This window comes from Coenobita brevimanus, chromosome 62 (assembly GCF_032717465.1).
Source record: "Coenobita brevimanus isolate Jiangsu-jjx chromosome 62, ASM3271746v2, whole genome shotgun sequence".
Lineage (NCBI taxonomy): Eukaryota > Metazoa > Arthropoda > Malacostraca > Decapoda > Coenobitidae > Coenobita > Coenobita brevimanus.
This window is the reverse complement of record NC_137015.1, coordinates 34,617,296-34,634,021: the sequence shown is the minus strand read 5'-3', so window position 1 is coordinate 34,634,021 and position 16,726 is coordinate 34,617,296. Positions and strand designations below refer to the sequence as shown.

Here is a 16,726-nt window from a genome sequence, read left to right as displayed (position 1 = left end):
ATCTAGAATTTAAGTCCTATATCAGGCCCAGGACATCGACATTTCAGGCAGGTTGTAGTGCAGGATTCAAGGCAAGAAAGGGGCAGGTACGTGAAGCAGAAAATTTTGGAGGAAGTTGCTGGTACTGTGAAAAGCCAGGACATAGGAAAGAGGACTGCTATAGATGGAAGAAAACAGGAGATCAGAGGAGGTTGCTGGTTCTGCAAGAAGCCAGGACACAGAAAGGTGAATTGTTACAAATGGGAGAAGGCGCAAGAATGGAACAGTGCAAGGAAACTCATGATTGCAACAAACGGATGTTGGACATGTAATGAGGTGGGACACTTCATCTATGATTGTCCAAGTGAGAAGGACGGCAAGAAGATTAGGAGTGTTCTGTGTGGTGGCCTAGCTGAATTCATGCCATCGAAAACTCTCTGTGTAAAGTCTGTAAGAAGGGTGTTTGTGGAGTATAGTGGCCTAAAGCCATGTTGTGACTAGGCTAGGGGAATGTGAGGTGTGACTAGTTCTAGTACCAGTCGTTCAGTGACTTTAGAGGGGGTGCAGAGGAGTGTGATGAGGCGGTGTGAGGAGGGTAACGTGGGGTCTTTGTTGGGTTTAGGGATAATGATGATAAGGCCATGCTTCCAGATGGGTATTAAGTTGTGTGAGTAGCTGTAGTTTGATATGTTGGTGAGTGCTTGTATGCCTTGTGGTCCAAGGTGTTTAAGGTGAATGTTGCTTATGTTGTTTGGTCCACAGTCAGATGAGTGCTTGAGGTTGTTAATAATGTGTTTCGTCTGGTCGTAAGTGAAAGGTGCGTAGTCTGGGTCAGTGGGAAACTGTCTCTTACGTCGGATGATACGTCGGTCTTCGGGATGGGGGTTTAGATGGCTGACTTGTGAAAAGTGATTGATGAGTGTTTGCTTGTTGTTTGTTTGAGGGTATGGTGTCTGTTGTTGTGATGGCAGCGTGTGATTGTATGGTGTTGCTGTTGGAAAGTGTGATGCTGTTTAGTGTTTTGTAGAGTTTGCTGATGTTTGTTTTGTGGTCAAGTGTTTGGAGGTAATTTTTCCAGTTTAGTGTTTGCTGTTCTGATATTTTATTGTTTATTTGAGTGTTGAGTTCTTGTATTTGTTGTGCGGTGTCATGTTTATGGAGTGTTGGGGAGTGTCGCAGTGTGTCCCATTGTCTGATGAAGCCTTGAATTTCTGGTGTGAAGTTGGGGTTGTGTCTCTTTCTGTTGCCTCTAGGGATGTGTCTTTTGTCTGCGTTTTGTATAATTGTATTGAAAGTGTGCACAGCGGTGTTGATTGTGATGGGTATACTGTTTGGTGTTTCGAAATGTTGTTGTGTTTCAGTTACAAAGGCCTCCCACTTGGCTCTCTTATAATTAGTGTATGTGTGATTGTGGCCAGCTGGGGTGATTCTGGTTTTGGTAGTGATGATGATTGGGAGGTGATCAGAACCTAGGGTTTTGACCACTCTCCATGATGTAGTGGGGGCGAGGTTTGGGGAGCAGAAGGTGATGTCTGGAGATGATGGGGGGAAGAGGGCTTGGTGTGGGATATGGGTATGTTGGTCTAGATTGTTCAGTATGAAAAGATGATCTGTCTGGGATTGTAGTACCAGGTCTCTGTCTGTGTCAGGGTTGTTGACATGCCAGGCCGACGACTTGGCGTTGAAATCACCACCCAGGATGATGTTGGGTATGTTAGTGGTGTGGTGTATCTGTGGAGAGCGATTGTTATGTGTGATTTGTTACCAGTGCGTATCTTAATTGATTGTATTTCTGTTGTGGTGTCATGTGGGGGGAGAAGTGACTTTGTGTGTGCACTGGTATCTGCAAAGTTGATGGATTTGTGCACCAGGGTGATGAGTCCACCGCCACCGCCGTCGGCCCGGTCTTGACGAATGGTGGTGAAGTTATGAAATGTCGGTGTTTTCTGTGCTCTGTGTAGCTATGTTTCTTGTAAGATGGCAATTTGTATGTTCTGTTTTTGATGAATTGTGTGAGTTCTTGTATTTTGGTGTTTGTGCCATCTATGTTTAACTGAAGGATGTTTATGTTGTGTGTGCGATGTGTGTTGGCTGCTGCAGCACGGGGGGAAGGTGGTATGGGTGGAGGGGAAGGGGTAGGAGGAGGTTGTGATGGAGGTAAGGGTTGAGGTGGATTAGGATGGGTTGGAATGGGAGGAGTTGGGGGACTGGATGGTGTGGGAAGGATTGGTGGGTTTGGCTGTGGAGGTGTGAAGGAAGTAGGAGTAGGATTGGTAGGGGGGTTGGTGGGTGGGGGGAAGGAGCATAAGGAGCAGGTCCAGGTGTTTGTGTAATGTTTTCTGGATGCAAGTGTTGTGCAGGTGTAATGGATCCAGTTCTTGCAGGAATTGCACTGAACTGAACCCTTTGTCAGTCGGCTCGACGTGATAGGTTTTGAGCATGTTGGACATATGTATTTGTTGGTGGGTCCTGGATTGCTTTCAATGTCCCCAGCAAGAAGAAGTCGTTGAGAAATGACAGCCAGGGAGTCATTTCTCGGTGTAGAAAAACGGTGTTGTGTTGTGTTGGGAGATGTGGTACTTGCCAGGGCGACCGAAGCCACTGCCAGGTACTCGAGCCCCGTGAGGGGCCAGGGGGGTTTGTGGTGGTTTGGTCCCCATGCTGTCCTCCTCTTCTCTTCGACAGCCTCTGGAAGGTAGACCCACGATGAAGACGCCACCCCTCCAGGTCCGGTAATTTATTGTATTTCTGCGTGGTTTAAACCAAATTTACATATCTTTACTCGTTATTTTTTGCTTGTTTTCGGCGTGGTAAGGGTCGCAGGTTAGGTAGAGGGTGGATGCTTGGGGAGAGGTGCAGAGCGTCTGGAGGAGGTGATGAGGCCCGCGGATTCGGTGTTTCCTGCTGCGGGTTGGTGCCCAGGTGACGCGCCTGATTCTCATGGCTGTCTGTGGTTGTTCCTCCGGTGATGTCAGCTGAATGCTGGCGATGGAGGCAAGGGTGGCGGTTTTATGCCAGGGAGAAGCGCAGGTGTTTTCCCCGGTGATAGGGGTGGATGGAGATTTTATCTGGGCTTGGTGTGTTCGGAGGGTGATGGGGGCAGTGTTGGAGTTGTTGGGGCTGTGGGTGGTTGAGTCTGGTGGGGGGGTTGGGGGAGGGGGTGGGGGTGTATCTGGTAAGTAGGGTGTGAGAGGTGGCCGGGTCGGGTGATGGTGGTTTTTAGGGTGGGTGTGGGTGGTGAGGTAGGAGTGCTGCCGTGTGGTGCTCTGGCTACGCGTGGTGTGGTGCTGTGGTAGGCGGTGTTGGGTGGTGGAGTTTGGGGTGAAGGTTTGGGGACGGTGGAGGGAGAGGAGGTGATGCCAGGTGGAGGTGACAGGGCAGTAGACGGTGGTGTGCGGGCATGTGGGTGGGTGTCAGTTGGGGGTGGTCTTGGCGGAGTGGTGTTGGGGAGGTTAGGTACGGGTTTCGGGAGGGGCAGTGGCGAGGGGGTGGGGGTTGGCTGGGGGAAGAGAATTGCGGCAGTAGTGAGGCCGGGGATGAGGTGGCGTGGGGAGTAGGAGGTGAGGGAGCCGGTGGTGAGGGAGTGGGTTACGAGGGGAAGAAGGAGGAGGGAGTTATGTAGCAATTGTAGGAGTTGGGAGGGGGGTCTGGGATGGTGAGTGGAGGTGAGGTGGTGCGGGATGTGGGCGGGGTGGGTTGGTGACAGGTGGTGGTGCAGAATGTGCGCACTTGGCGATTCCTGTACGTCCGTGGAGTGTAATTATGATAATCTGTTGTGACTTGGTAGGGGTTAGGGACATGGGTAACGGTGTAGGGGCCCATAAAGCTGGAGGAGGGTTTATAGGGAATTGGTAGTTTTGCAACCATCACGGAATCACCTGGTTTGTAAGGGTTTGAGGGGACAGCGTCGAGTTGGAGGTCCAGTCCGTTTTGTAGGTGGTGAAGATGGCGCTTGAAATGGTGAAGAGGGTCGGACGTGGGGGGTGTGGTGAGAGGTTGTAGATGTCAGTGGAGTGGCAGGAGTAGAGAGGCTTCCCCCAAAACGCGCTCGTGAAGGGATATGCCGTCCTCCCGGGGGCGGGAGTTGATTCCCCAGTGGACAATTTTTACATGGGCTGGCCAGTCTTCATTTTTCGTTTCCTCGATTGTAGTGCGCACCTGGTACATGAGAGTGCGGTGGCTCCTCTCACAAATTCCATTCCCCCTGTGGCCAATACAGAGAGCAGTGGGAGATGCAGTAGCTGAATATGTTGGCTAGTTCCTGCCAGATGTTGCTGGTGAACTCGGGGTCATTGTCCGAGTGTATGGCCTGAGGTTTTCCAAAACAGGGGAAGACTTGGCAGACTAGGGTGTCGGCCACGGTGACGGCATGATGTTCTTTGGCGGGGCACGCGGTGAGGAACTTGGAATATGTATCCATGAAGGTGGTGATGTAACAGTATCCGGACTTAGGTGGTAGAGGCCCCTCTACAATTACCGATAGCAACTGCCAAGGCTTGTGGGCGGTTATACTGCCTGATGGACCGGCGGTGCAGGTGACATCCTTGCCTAAGGCACAGGCTCAGCAGGACTGAGTGACTTGGCCAGGTCGCTGGGGTTGGGGGTCCAATAGGTATTGTTGAACACCTGGAGGAGCTTCTTAATACCTAAGTGGATTCTGTTATTGGCGTGGAGATGCCTCATGGTGTCTAAGGCTGTATCTGGGTTGAAGAGAATGTGGCCCGATGGGGTAAATAAATTGTCACCCTGCTGGTGGAGTTTGGTCAGTAAGTGGGGTGGAATCCAAGTGGGGCGATCCTTGCTGCACCACTGTTGGAGGAGCTCTGGCTCGCTTTGGATCATGTGGAGGGGCAGGCATGAGAGTGCATCGGCGTTAGTATGGAGCTTGTTGGGGCAGTAGGAATTTCGTAATTAAATTCCTCCAACATCTCCCTCCATCTGATGAGTTGGACATTGTGGGTGTCAGACTGTTATAGCCATTGGAGCAACTGGTGGTCTGTGATGACGGTGACATTTGTTCCAGAAAGGTAGGCCCGTAAATGCTCCAAGGCCCATACAATGCCCAGGCACTCTCACTTGGTGGTGGCGTAATTCTTTTCGGCCTAGTTAAGGGTGCGACTGGCGCAGGTGATGATATGTTCTTGTCCCTCCTGGACTTGGGCAAGGATGGTGCCGATTGTGATCAGGGAGACGTCTGTGTTTAATCAGAAGGGTAAGGTGTAATCGGTGAAGGCAACAATGGGGGCAGTTATGAGTTTGTCTTTCAGTTCCTGAAACAGAGCTCGTCGTTCATTGGTCCAGGCAAAGGGTTCTCCCTTCTGGGTCAGGTTGTGGAGAGGTTTGGCGATATTGGCGAATCCCTTCACAAACCGACGATAGTATGAGGTGAGGCATAGGAAGGTTCGGATCTCGTGGACGTTTTGCAATAGGGGGAGCTCCGCGATGGCGCGCAGCTTGTCAAGGTCGGATGAAATTCCATCTTTCGAGACTATATGCCCCAGGAAAGCAACAGTTCTTGCAGCCAGGATGCACTTGGAAGGCCGGAGCTTGAGACCTGCCTGGCGGATACGTTGAAAAACTTTACTGAGACACTGAAGGTGATCGGCCCATGTCTTGCTAAAAATGATAACGTCGTCCAGGTATGCCAGACATACTGTATCTCCCAGGTGAGGCCATTCAGGACGGACTCCATCCATCGGGAGAAGGTGGCTGGTGTGTTGCAGAGTCTGAATGGCAAGACGTTAAATTCATAATGCTTTCCATTACTAGTGGAAAATGCAGTCTTCCCTCTATCCTCGGGGTGTATGGGGACCTGCCAATACCCAGATTGAAGGTCAAGGGTAGAGAACCAGGAGGCGCCATGCAGCGAGTCAAGGGAATCGTCGATTCTGGGCAGTGGGGTGGCATCCTTGATGGTAACGTTGTTGGGGTGGCGGTAATCCACGCAGAATCTCATGGTGCCGTCTTTCTTCTTGATGAGGACAACAGGAGAGGACCAGGGGCTGGTGGAAGGTGAAACAATGCCGGCATCGAGCATTTCTTGGACCTGCCGGTCTTCCTCTGCTCGTTGTTTTGGGTTTTTCCGTCGGGATGGTTGGGAGATAGATGGTCCTGTGGTGTGTACCTCGTGTGCCAGGTAGGTAGTGTGGCTGATATCGGTAGGTCCTGATGCAAAAAAGTCCTGAAGCTTGGTGGGGTGAGAGATGCTCGGGTATGGGGGGTAGTGGGGTGGGGGAGGAGGAGGGGGTGGGGGTGCATGGTTCTGCCTCTTCCATTTCTCCTACCACAAGCCCCATGGGTAGTGTGAGAGGGGTGGTGGTGATGCTGGCAATTTGGACCACTGCATTGTGGGGGGGGAGGAACGTGGGGGATGAGACAGGCCGAGAGGATTCCGGTCGACAGGTCCGGGGAGAATAAGACGGATGTTCCAGTGGGCCTGTTTAATGGCAGTCATGCTTTGTGATGAGGGGGAATGGTGATGGTGGTGGTGGTAGCGGGAAAGGTGGTGTGGGCGCGGGGAGGCTGGAGAGGTGGTCGGGAAAGGGGGGGCAGGCGGGTGGGGTGCAGTGCTGAAGGGGGGCAAGGGAGAGTTTGCAGGTGCACAGGGGTTGTGAGGGATTGAGGGTGGGGGTTGGTGGCTTCTTAAACTGGAGTTGCCACTTGTGACACTTGATGGTCATTCGCAGTTTCTGAAGGAGGTCCAGTCCCAAATACCCATTGTAGGTGTGACAGGCTGAGTCGAAAACGATGAATTTGTGTTGGGTTGAGACGTTCTGCTAAGTATTGGTGCGTAAAGCCTGGGTTTCCCCACGGATGAGTAAGGGGCCATCCCCTGCATGCACGAGATGAGTTGACGTAGGGAAAAGCAAGCCAAAAGCCGATTTATGACGTGAGGAAAAGTGACTATAAATGCACAACCTGGCTGCTCCCGTATTGACCAGAAGCCTCGCTTTAACCCTGTTCAGCCTCATCTTATCATAAACTGGGGGGCGATATTTCTGAGAAGTGGCCCCCGCCACCAAGGGGAGGTACGGGGGCGGGCCTAAAAATCCAGCTGTTGGGGCTTTCGTCTTCCTCTGGCTCCGTTTCCCCAGAATCGGTATCTCTGGTTGGTGCGGTGTCGTCCTCGGGGCCCTCATTCTCTAACGATGATACCTTGCGTCGGCCTGGAGTGTTTGATTTGCGCCGGGCTGATTTAAGCTGCTCCCGGATGTCATGGAGTGGACAGCAGTGGCTACAAGCGGAGAACTCCCAGGGATTTATTGTAATTAGGTTCTGGTTCTCCTTGTATGCAGGGCACGTGTTGGTGGGGTGTGCCCTAGGTGGGGTTGGCATAGGGTTGGTGTGGGCTGGTAGTGGCCGAGGCTTGCTGGGTGTGGCTGGTTTGTTCATAGGGAATTTGCCTACTACGTTGTGTTGTTGAGGGGTGGAGCGGGAGGTCAGGAGTTGCCGTATCAGCTGGACGTCCCTGTCCAGGTCTCCTGTAGGGTCGTGTATGGTAAAGTGATCATTGACCACATCAGGGAGAACTCTGAGGAGGGTACTAAAAGTATGCTGCTCCCAGGTTTCTGCATCAGCTTCCTGGTATGCGGCGGTGACGAGCCGCCTGGTCTGGATGAGTGTCATCTGGCTTCCGACGTACGGCTGTCCAGTTAGGACAGTGCCACCACGCTTCCTAGAGAGGGTGCGATTGCTTCCACCACTATTTTGGTGAAATTCGCCCATGTTAGTTCGGGGACGACTTTGGGTGTGATACTGGCTGCCGCTTTGCCCAGAAGTGGTAGGGTGACTGCGATCTTCTGTCTGTCGCCTTCAAAGGTAATATCTAACAGCGGCTTGACTATGGATTGGTACGTGTGGATATCGTACTGCTCCTGATCAAATTTGGGCGTTGTACATGCGTTTTGGTTGACATTTTGATGATTTCCCTGTTTGCTCCCCTCTGTATCTGCCCGGGTCAAGAACCACCGCTGTCCACTAGTGTTATGCTAGGTGTTTTTAGGCCGGCTTCCCGTCCTAGCAACACCTACAGAATAGCTGGGTTCCCTTTCTACACCGGAGTCAAGACAGTGTGAGAGGAACAGGGCATAAAAACAAGGGCAACAACTTTACATGTATATTACCAGATTATTAATACCAGACAGCTAGATGTTCCACAAGATTATACAAAGGCAAAGCTCAGACTGGCAGAGATATTGTAGGTATCACGCAGGATACCGGCCGTCTCGAGAATAAGCAGACAGACACTGCACCTAAGTGAAGTTGAGAGTACAGTTAATTATTGGGCTGCATATACTTTGTAGTGATTATACACGTCCCGTGTTCACTTGAGTGGAGCAGGATAGCAGAGTAATATTACTGTCTCAGCTTACACATGGTGGAGTTGGAATAGTTAACCTCTCTCACTATGCTCCAATTGTCATTTTCACCTCACGGGCATGTAAGTCACAGTCACGGCAGGGGTGTGGGGCAAGGTAGCCGCCGCTCGGCAACTTGCAGGTGTCAGCCCAGGGTTGGCTGAATCCCCTCAGATGCCTTCTTGTCTAGAGGATACAGGACTACTTGTAGGGGCGTCGTCTTCCGGAGTGGGCTTCGATTGGGTGTGGTGAAGGGCCTCACACTAGAGGGGCTGGGTATAGGGGTTCAGCCTTCGGGACTGAGGCCGAAAAGCTCTTGTAGGTGCTCCTGCAGGCGCCCAGTGTGGAAAGGGTGTTGCTCCTCATCAGAACTGGAGAAGTCGCACCCCAGGGTACTAGCGGCGGCATGGAGAGCCCATCTGCTGCAGTCTCGCTCCCACTGCTTCACCGTCAGGGTAGGGCTGGCGACAGGAGTCCGACAGTTGCTGGTTGCCCACTGGTGCCAGCTGGATGGAATGCAGCCCCGGGGTCAATACAGGTCCCCTCCAGCAGTCCGTGAATGGGAGGTCCTCCTCCTAGAGGCTGCCTCAGGCTGGGGAGATAGGGGTGGGTCCTGCCTTACCACCGATAGGGCAGCTTAAGCGGGGTTCTCCCTCTGGTTGTTGGGTCACAGGGGGGTAAGGACTTTTGGGGCGTCCCTCCCTGGCGTGGCTACCGGCCATCACCGAGGTCCCTTGGGCAACAGGAGGAGGGTGGCTACCGGCCGTCCCTTTCTTGTCAGTACGGCAACCGGCCGTTACCAGGGCCCGACTTCCCGATGGGACCGCAGAGGAAGGGTGACTGCAGGCACGGCTACAGGCCATCACCGATGTCCTGTATGAGGGTAACATGTAGTCAAAAGGGGGCAACGGGCTGTCCCGTCTACTGGCGCGGCTATGGGCCTTCGCCGGTGTCGTGCCCCTTGAGGCAGCTGCAGGAGAGAGGGCATGCCTTTCTCTCCCGATGTGCGGCAGTCGACCGGCTCGGGTTCTGCAGGGGGGGTGGACAACACTGTGAGCGGCTATAGGCCGACTCTTAAATGTGCGGCTGCAGGCCGCTGCTTGGGCACGGCTGCAGGCCGCTGCTTGGGCACGGCTGCAGGCCGCTGCTTGGGCACGGCTGCAGGCCGCTGCCTGGGCACGGCTGCAGGCCGCTGCTCACACATGGCTGCAGGCCGTTGCTTGTGCACGGCTACGGGCCGTTGCTTGTGCACGGCTACGGGCCGTTGCTTGTGCACGGCTACGGGCCGTTGCTTGTGCACGGCTACGGGCCGTTGCTTGTGCACGGCTACGGGCCGTTGCTTGTGCACGGCTACGGGCCGTTGCTGAGATGCTGTCGAGCTGGTTTATTAACTCCACCCCGATCCTGGCGAGGGTTGGTTTGGTTGGAGGATAATGCACCCGGACTGAGGTGTTTGCGCAGGGTGCACTCCATGGAATAGGGGCGCGCAGCCGTATGGGACATGCCCATATCACACGGACGTCGCGCACGCCCTACCTATCCCTCCGTTGTCACCTCCTGGGGGTGTCATGATGCCCTCTGTTGTCACGGCTTCTATTTCACTATTATTTCTTCCAGCTCATCCCAAAATCTTTCTCTGTCTCACTCCTGTCAACACACAGTGCATACTTTACAATCACAGCCACTTTCACCTCCTCAAACTTGAACTTGTCACACACATTTGTAGTCTTTCATTCCACTCTGCCACACCTCATTCAACTCCTTCCTTGCCCATTCATGCCCGACCTTACACATTTTACACCTTCTCACTCCCCCACTTCACACCATTTCATCTTAGTTTCATACAATGCCATCACTGCATATCTTGCACTCTTGAACACATTCACCATTTCCACCCTCTTGCTCTCCTCAATCACACATCTCACGTTCCACATGGCCATGCGAATCTGCCCATTTGGTTGGGGCCATGGAGGTATAATGGTTGGGGCCCTGGGCAGGTACTGGGCCCTCTAAGGCCCTCCGAAACATCTGCCGTGATTGTACAAGGGAATAATTATATCTGATGTTTAATCCTCTGGGCCACCCTTTCTAGGAATAAAATATCTGGATACTGACAAACAAACAAACAAAATAGACATGCAAATAAAATTGTATTGTGGCACTCAAAGGAAGGCACTGATAAGAAGTCTACATGTGGTGGTGCTGCACACCCTGGGTGAAGCAGCTGCAGCATCCACCCAAGAGCCAAACCTCCTATTTCTTGCACTTCTTATTGAGAGAGAATAAAAACTCCGGGTAAAATGAAAATACAACATACCTCATGCAGGTGTTATACTTGTGTGCTAAGAGCCTTCCCATACTTTAGGAATATGAACTCTCCATTTATCTGCAAACTGCCACATATAGGCTACTGAAGCATACAAACATGTTCCCTCTATATGTCATATGCAGTACGGTAATTTTTCTCCCTCTGTTTCACATACCGCCCCCCCCCCCCCACACACACACACAAACTGTACAGTACTACATGAATCCTCCCTCCCCACCCCCCAAAAAAAAATCATACAGAAAGTGTTTTTTTTCTTTTCTGCTCCTAAGCCACACAAAAAATCATGGAAAAGTACCCTTTCAAAATCCCACTGACCCTTAACAGCTTATTTGTCATTTGCTCGCAGTTTCCAGTAGCTGTTGTATGGAAATAGTTGTGGTTTTGGAACATTAAACTTTTAATAAGGACTGCCTGTATCACGATTAATCCTTTGTTTGTCAGAGGTCTCTCAAAATTCAATATGTGGGTATAGTTCTTTCATGTAACATTACCTGTAAATATCTGTCAGTGGCAATGTAATTGGCACAGTGGGACTGTACTAGTTAATGGGGATTTTTTAATTCTTTCACTACCAAAGGTTTCTATCAAAATGAATACAGCTGTCTAGTAGAAACAACAGTTAACATCTTCCCACTGAAGAGGTTAAAGAAAAAAGTGTTTTTTACTGTTAACAATGATGACAAGTTTGAAGAATTTCTGGGGGAAAGGGGGGCACTTGGTGGAGATTGATAGGAGAGTCTTAGATGACAACACATAGACTATACACTAATAAGGTCAGTTTGATGTTGGTTCAAATTGCTCCACAGATAGATTAATCCTGTTTATTGCTGCAGGTACTCAACTGTTAACCCCTTCATTCAAGTACATCATTTTCATTTTATTCTTGGTATTTCCTAACAGTTTGAGTCAGCTTAAGACAGACTTTAAACTGGAAGGGTTCGATGCAGCCTTCACTAACCTTCAGATCCAGAGGGCTGTGGATAAAATAATCCTCTAGCTGCAAGAATATACAGTAATACAAAATAATGTAATCTGACTGAGATGGCTAAAGCTTAAAGAATATGTAACAAATTCTCACACTGGTATATATAATGACAGAACTGCAACCTCAGTACCTAAGTGACTCACTGTCAAGGTGCTGCCGGAGAAGCCACAGTAAGCCTTCAGTGCTTGGACCCATGAATACAATAGTTTAATTTCTGGTCCTTATATGAAAGGAAGGCAATTGGTATAACAGCAAAGCAGAGTATATGGATAGTGATGTTTGAAAGATTCATCCCACTGATGCATACATTTGTAAATCCTGTAAGTGAGACCTGACCAGGCACTCATGTAAGTGAGGTGGATACTACAATTTTATGTCTTGGTAGAATTCTGTTTTTGTGATTTCCATACAAAATTAGAAAGTTGCGCTGGAACCTATCTGACTGACTTGCCAATTACTTCCATTTTACACTACTATAGAGTTGTATGACAAGATGTGCTATTTTGGAACATATCCCCGACATACATACATCATCTAATCCTGTGTTGCCCCATGAGGAGCATCGGAGCCAGGGGCTAAGGAAGTTGATCCTGACATTTCAGATGAGAGTGGCCAGCCTCACACATCCCTCAGTGGCATTATGTGAGCAAATAAACCCCAACCACCCCTTTGATATAAACCTACACAGGCTTAATCCGGTTGGAGTGTTTTAAATACCCACTAAACCACCAGGCGTCATAGTTTGGTTATATGGTTATCACCCACCGTAATAAAGGTTTCCTGGTGTACAAGAAACCATTTGGCTTATCATTCAGTGCAGAGTCACCTATAAACAGAAGGAAGAAGAAGGAAAGAAGGGAAGAAAGACAGAAGAAGAAGGAAGGGAGAGAGGAAAGGGCAGTCACCCGGGAGCAGCACTACATCGAGTGAGAGGATGGTGAGCACCCCCCACTTACCACTTCTCTGACATACAATGCTTTAATACACTGGGAAAGAAAAAAACTCCCCACTTCACTACCATGACATACAATTTTATTTCTGCTATCTTCAGATGCTTTTCTTCAGGTTAGGAGTGGCTGAGCAGCTGGAGCTATTGTATACAGTAATGCTTATTAACCCATTCTGTACAAGAGACCTTCTCAAACTGACAAGTCTTAAGGCATCAGTATGGATAAAACTTAATATTCTTGGGTTGAAGGGGTTTATCCACTTGACTATGATGACAGAGTACCATTCACTTTATGTCTGTTATCTTCAGATAATATTAATCAGCTAAGGATTTTTTTTTTTTTTTAAGGGCATTAGATATAGCTTTCTTTTAACCTACTCAGTATGAGACCTTTCCTAAGTTTGAGAAAATAATCTGGATGTAGCAAGAATAAACTGGAAAATATATTATCAGACCCAATGGGCTAACTTCTCCCATCATGGCTCCATAGCTATGTTTGACACCAACTTTCCTGCACTTAACCAGTCTGTACAATAATTTATTTATTCTGTGTAACTACCACATACTTTACAACCAAACATAATTGAATAATTACAAGAAAAATATGAAAATATAAAATTACTCTTGATGACATTCCACTGCTCTGGAAAAATGTTTACTGACCAAACTGGTTCCTTTCTTAATACAACCTCGTTGACTTTTCGTTGTCGTCCTAATCCACAGTAGGGCACCAGTCACTGACTTTTTTATCTGACATTGCCACTCTTGTATTTCACTTGGATAGCTGATGGTTCTTGTTATATGATTTTTTATATGTTCAATTTAGCTATTACATCCACATAATTTACAGAAAAACTACCCATTAAAGTTTCATTGCTTCTGTACCTACAAAGCTGATTTGCCAGCTTCTAACTTTCAGCACCACTTTCATGGAAAAAGTTGATATTCTGAAATGCATCACTGACAAACTGGGACTTGTAGTACTTCACTTAGAACAGTTGTTCTCTCACCACATACAAAATTTGTTCTATAATGAGACAATGAAAATGGTCGATACTGAGAAGCTTTTATTGTCCACAAAGGTCTGTTGTCTGAATCAGCAGATGTTGTTCACTTGCATAACTAAACCTTACAGGGTAGTCAGCAACAACACAGGTTGCACTTACATCTTATCCATCATGGTCTTTAGAGACAAATGTACAAAACTGAGATATTACGCTGATATTGTTCTGAGAGTAAACTACAAAAATATGAGAAGTGCAACACTTACATTAAGCAACTTAGCAAAGGAAGTTACTGCATACAACTGACCTAGCACAAAGTTAATTTAAATTATTACACTAATTTACATTAACAATGTGACAAGTTTCACTACTTTGTTGCACTGAGTATAATCCTACAATATAATAGATAATGCATAAATAAAAGGCTAATACAAGTAAAAGAAATTGTATAAAATTAAATGAAAACTAATCAATACCAAGCTCTACTTGAAGGTTTACAGCATGCTGCATATACTCCATAAATTGGCTGTGAACTTATTCTAAACTAACCATCACATGCATCACTCATAAAACTCCTTGTCCTGGCTCAACTCAACATAACCAATATTGTATGGTTGGTCTTTCATAGTACAGATATGTAGTACTGTACCTGTATTAGAACAGACTATAATGTGCAATTACTGGGAACACAGTTTAACTCATGTTGTAATGTAAATGTATTATTTAAGCAAATAAATAATACTGCAATATAATTTGTATATTGTACTCCAAAATGGTACTTAAACTCAACAAAATTGTCTAAACAAAGATATACTGTACATCACTCTGCTTCATGTACATTTGCGGACATAAATATCGATACACTTCTTTACAATAAACAGCGAAATAGTGAACAAACTTTTAGGAATATTCTGTTAAGTTTCATAACCATTCCACTAAAAAATGAAGCAATACTTCTGTCTGCAACTGTGTGTCAATTGTGAGAAGTTTGATCTGATAAATGATATACCTTCTGGTTATTTTACTCCAAAGGAAACTGTACTGAGAATGAATTAAAAATAAAAAACAGTACACTACTCCCCAGTGCTCAACCCAATGCAGCTAACCCACTAAACTCATAATTTACTGGGCACCTTCACTGCATGCACACACACACACACACACACACACACACACACACACACACACACACACACACACACACACACATTGAAGACAGAAAAGATAATGTATAGTAGCCTCTCCATAAGCACAGTGGATGTTATACCTAGCTGACAGAGACTTGAATCTTCAAGGAAATACACCACATCCTTTTTCCAACATCCTATGGCAACCCTGCTTCAACCACCTACACTAAGCAAGTGATATTATGGGACTGGCTTTTAAGTAATTAGGCATTCCTGGATATAGCTTTTACTTTTTGGCTTAATTCTTTGTATAAAGACACTTCTGCTCATTGTGAAAGTTCGATGCAGCAGATAATTCTCTCTCTCTCAGTACTCCAATATTCATTCTGCATATGAGTAATTTCTCTGATAACTATTTCCTGATTTACCAAACACTGTCCCAATCAACATGTACTTTTCACTGCTTAAAGCCTAATCCCAGGGTTCATTCTGGGTTGGTAAAGAAAAAATGCCAAGTCCCTTGACGTGTCCCATCAATTACTCAACCCCCACACCTTAACCATTTGTTATATGCAGAATTTACAATGTGGTAGTGAGCTTCAATGCACTGCAATAAATCCTGGTGTTTGTGTACCATCACGGACAAATGATCACCAACAACTCTTGCCAGTACTGTGTCCTACCTTTCATACTCCTCATTCCTCCCCAAAACATTAGATTATCTTTCCGTCTCATACTGGTGACATGGTGCTTAAGGAACGGGTGATGAAAAAGAGGACCTATGCATCTAGGAGGAGAATACGGGAGCTGAAAGACCAAGCATTAAGGGATATTTTCTACAGCGAGATAAGACGGGTGGTGGCTGAACAGGGAGATGTTGACAGAAGTATTAATGAACAGTACAGAGCCCTCAAGACCAACCACTTGAGAGTTACTGATTCAGTATGTTGATGGACAAGAGGCCCATCAAGACATAAAGTGACTTGGTGGTGGGATGAGGGATTAGAAGTTGCAGTTAAGTAGAAAAGAAGGCTTTTCCAGGAATGGAAGGAGGGTGGTAACAAAGAGGATTACTTCGCTGCCCAGCATAGGGCTAGGAAAGAGGTTTACAGGGCGAATCTGAGTCACAGAGACTTTTACTTGATAACTTAAATCGTGCGGAAGGGAAGAATATGATTTTTAAGGAGGCAAATCTGATGAGGAGGGAAAATAGGGTTATCATAAGTGAGCAGTGTGTGAAGAATGATGATAGAAGGGTTGTGGTGAACAGTGGGGATATTAAAGACACATGGAGAGAGCATTACAGCCAGTTGTTGAATGAGGAGTTTGACAGGGACAGGGAAGGTCTGAAGCCAGTAGATCCAGTGTTTGGCCCTTGGTCTTTGATTGACGCTGCTACTGTGAGCAGGGCAATAGGCAAGATGCAGGTGTATCTGGGTTGACTGCTGAAATGTTGAAAGCCTCAGGAGATATAGGAGTGAGGTTAGTCACCGACCTGATAAATATGATTATATATGAGTGTCTTGTCTGAGATGACTGGCTGAAGAGTATAACTGTAAATGTGTACAAGGGGAAGGGTGATGCCCTGGAAAATAGAAATTCTAGAGACATAAAGCTTTTGGACCAGATAATGAAGGTAATGGAGAGAGTTCTAGAGGGTATGATAAGAAAAAAAGAGTGAAAACTGATGAGATGCAGTTTGGGTTTATGCCAGGCAGGGAGACCTTTGATGCCATATTCATTGTGTGACAGCTTCAGGAAAAATATATAGGAAAGAAAGGGGAACTGTTCTTTGTTTTTTGTTGATTAGGAGAAGGCCTTTGGCAGAGTCCCTACAGGGGTGGTGAGGTGGGCAATGAGAAAGCTTGGGATGGAGGAGTGGCTGGTTAGGGTCGTTATGGCCATGTATGTGGGTGCTAACACCCAGGTAAGGGTGAATGGAGATCTAGGTGATGAGTTTTCTGTGAATGTTGGTGTGGATCAGGGGTCAGTCTTG

General features: G+C 47.7%; 1 protein-coding gene across 1 annotated transcript; it reads right to left on the bottom strand.

Annotated features, from left to right (window-relative positions):
- Positions 1–5,183: 5,183 nt before the first annotated feature.
- Positions 5,184–5,935, bottom strand: LOC145404034 (uncharacterized). Its single transcript, XM_080275636.1, has 2 exons — positions 5,792–5,935; positions 5,184–5,537 (listed from the first exon to the last, which is right to left on the bottom strand). Exons 1-2 carry the CDS (start codon positions 5,933–5,935, stop codon positions 5,184–5,186), a joined length of 498 nt encoding a protein of 165 aa, XP_080131762.1.
- Positions 5,936–16,726: the final 10,791 nt, after the last annotated feature.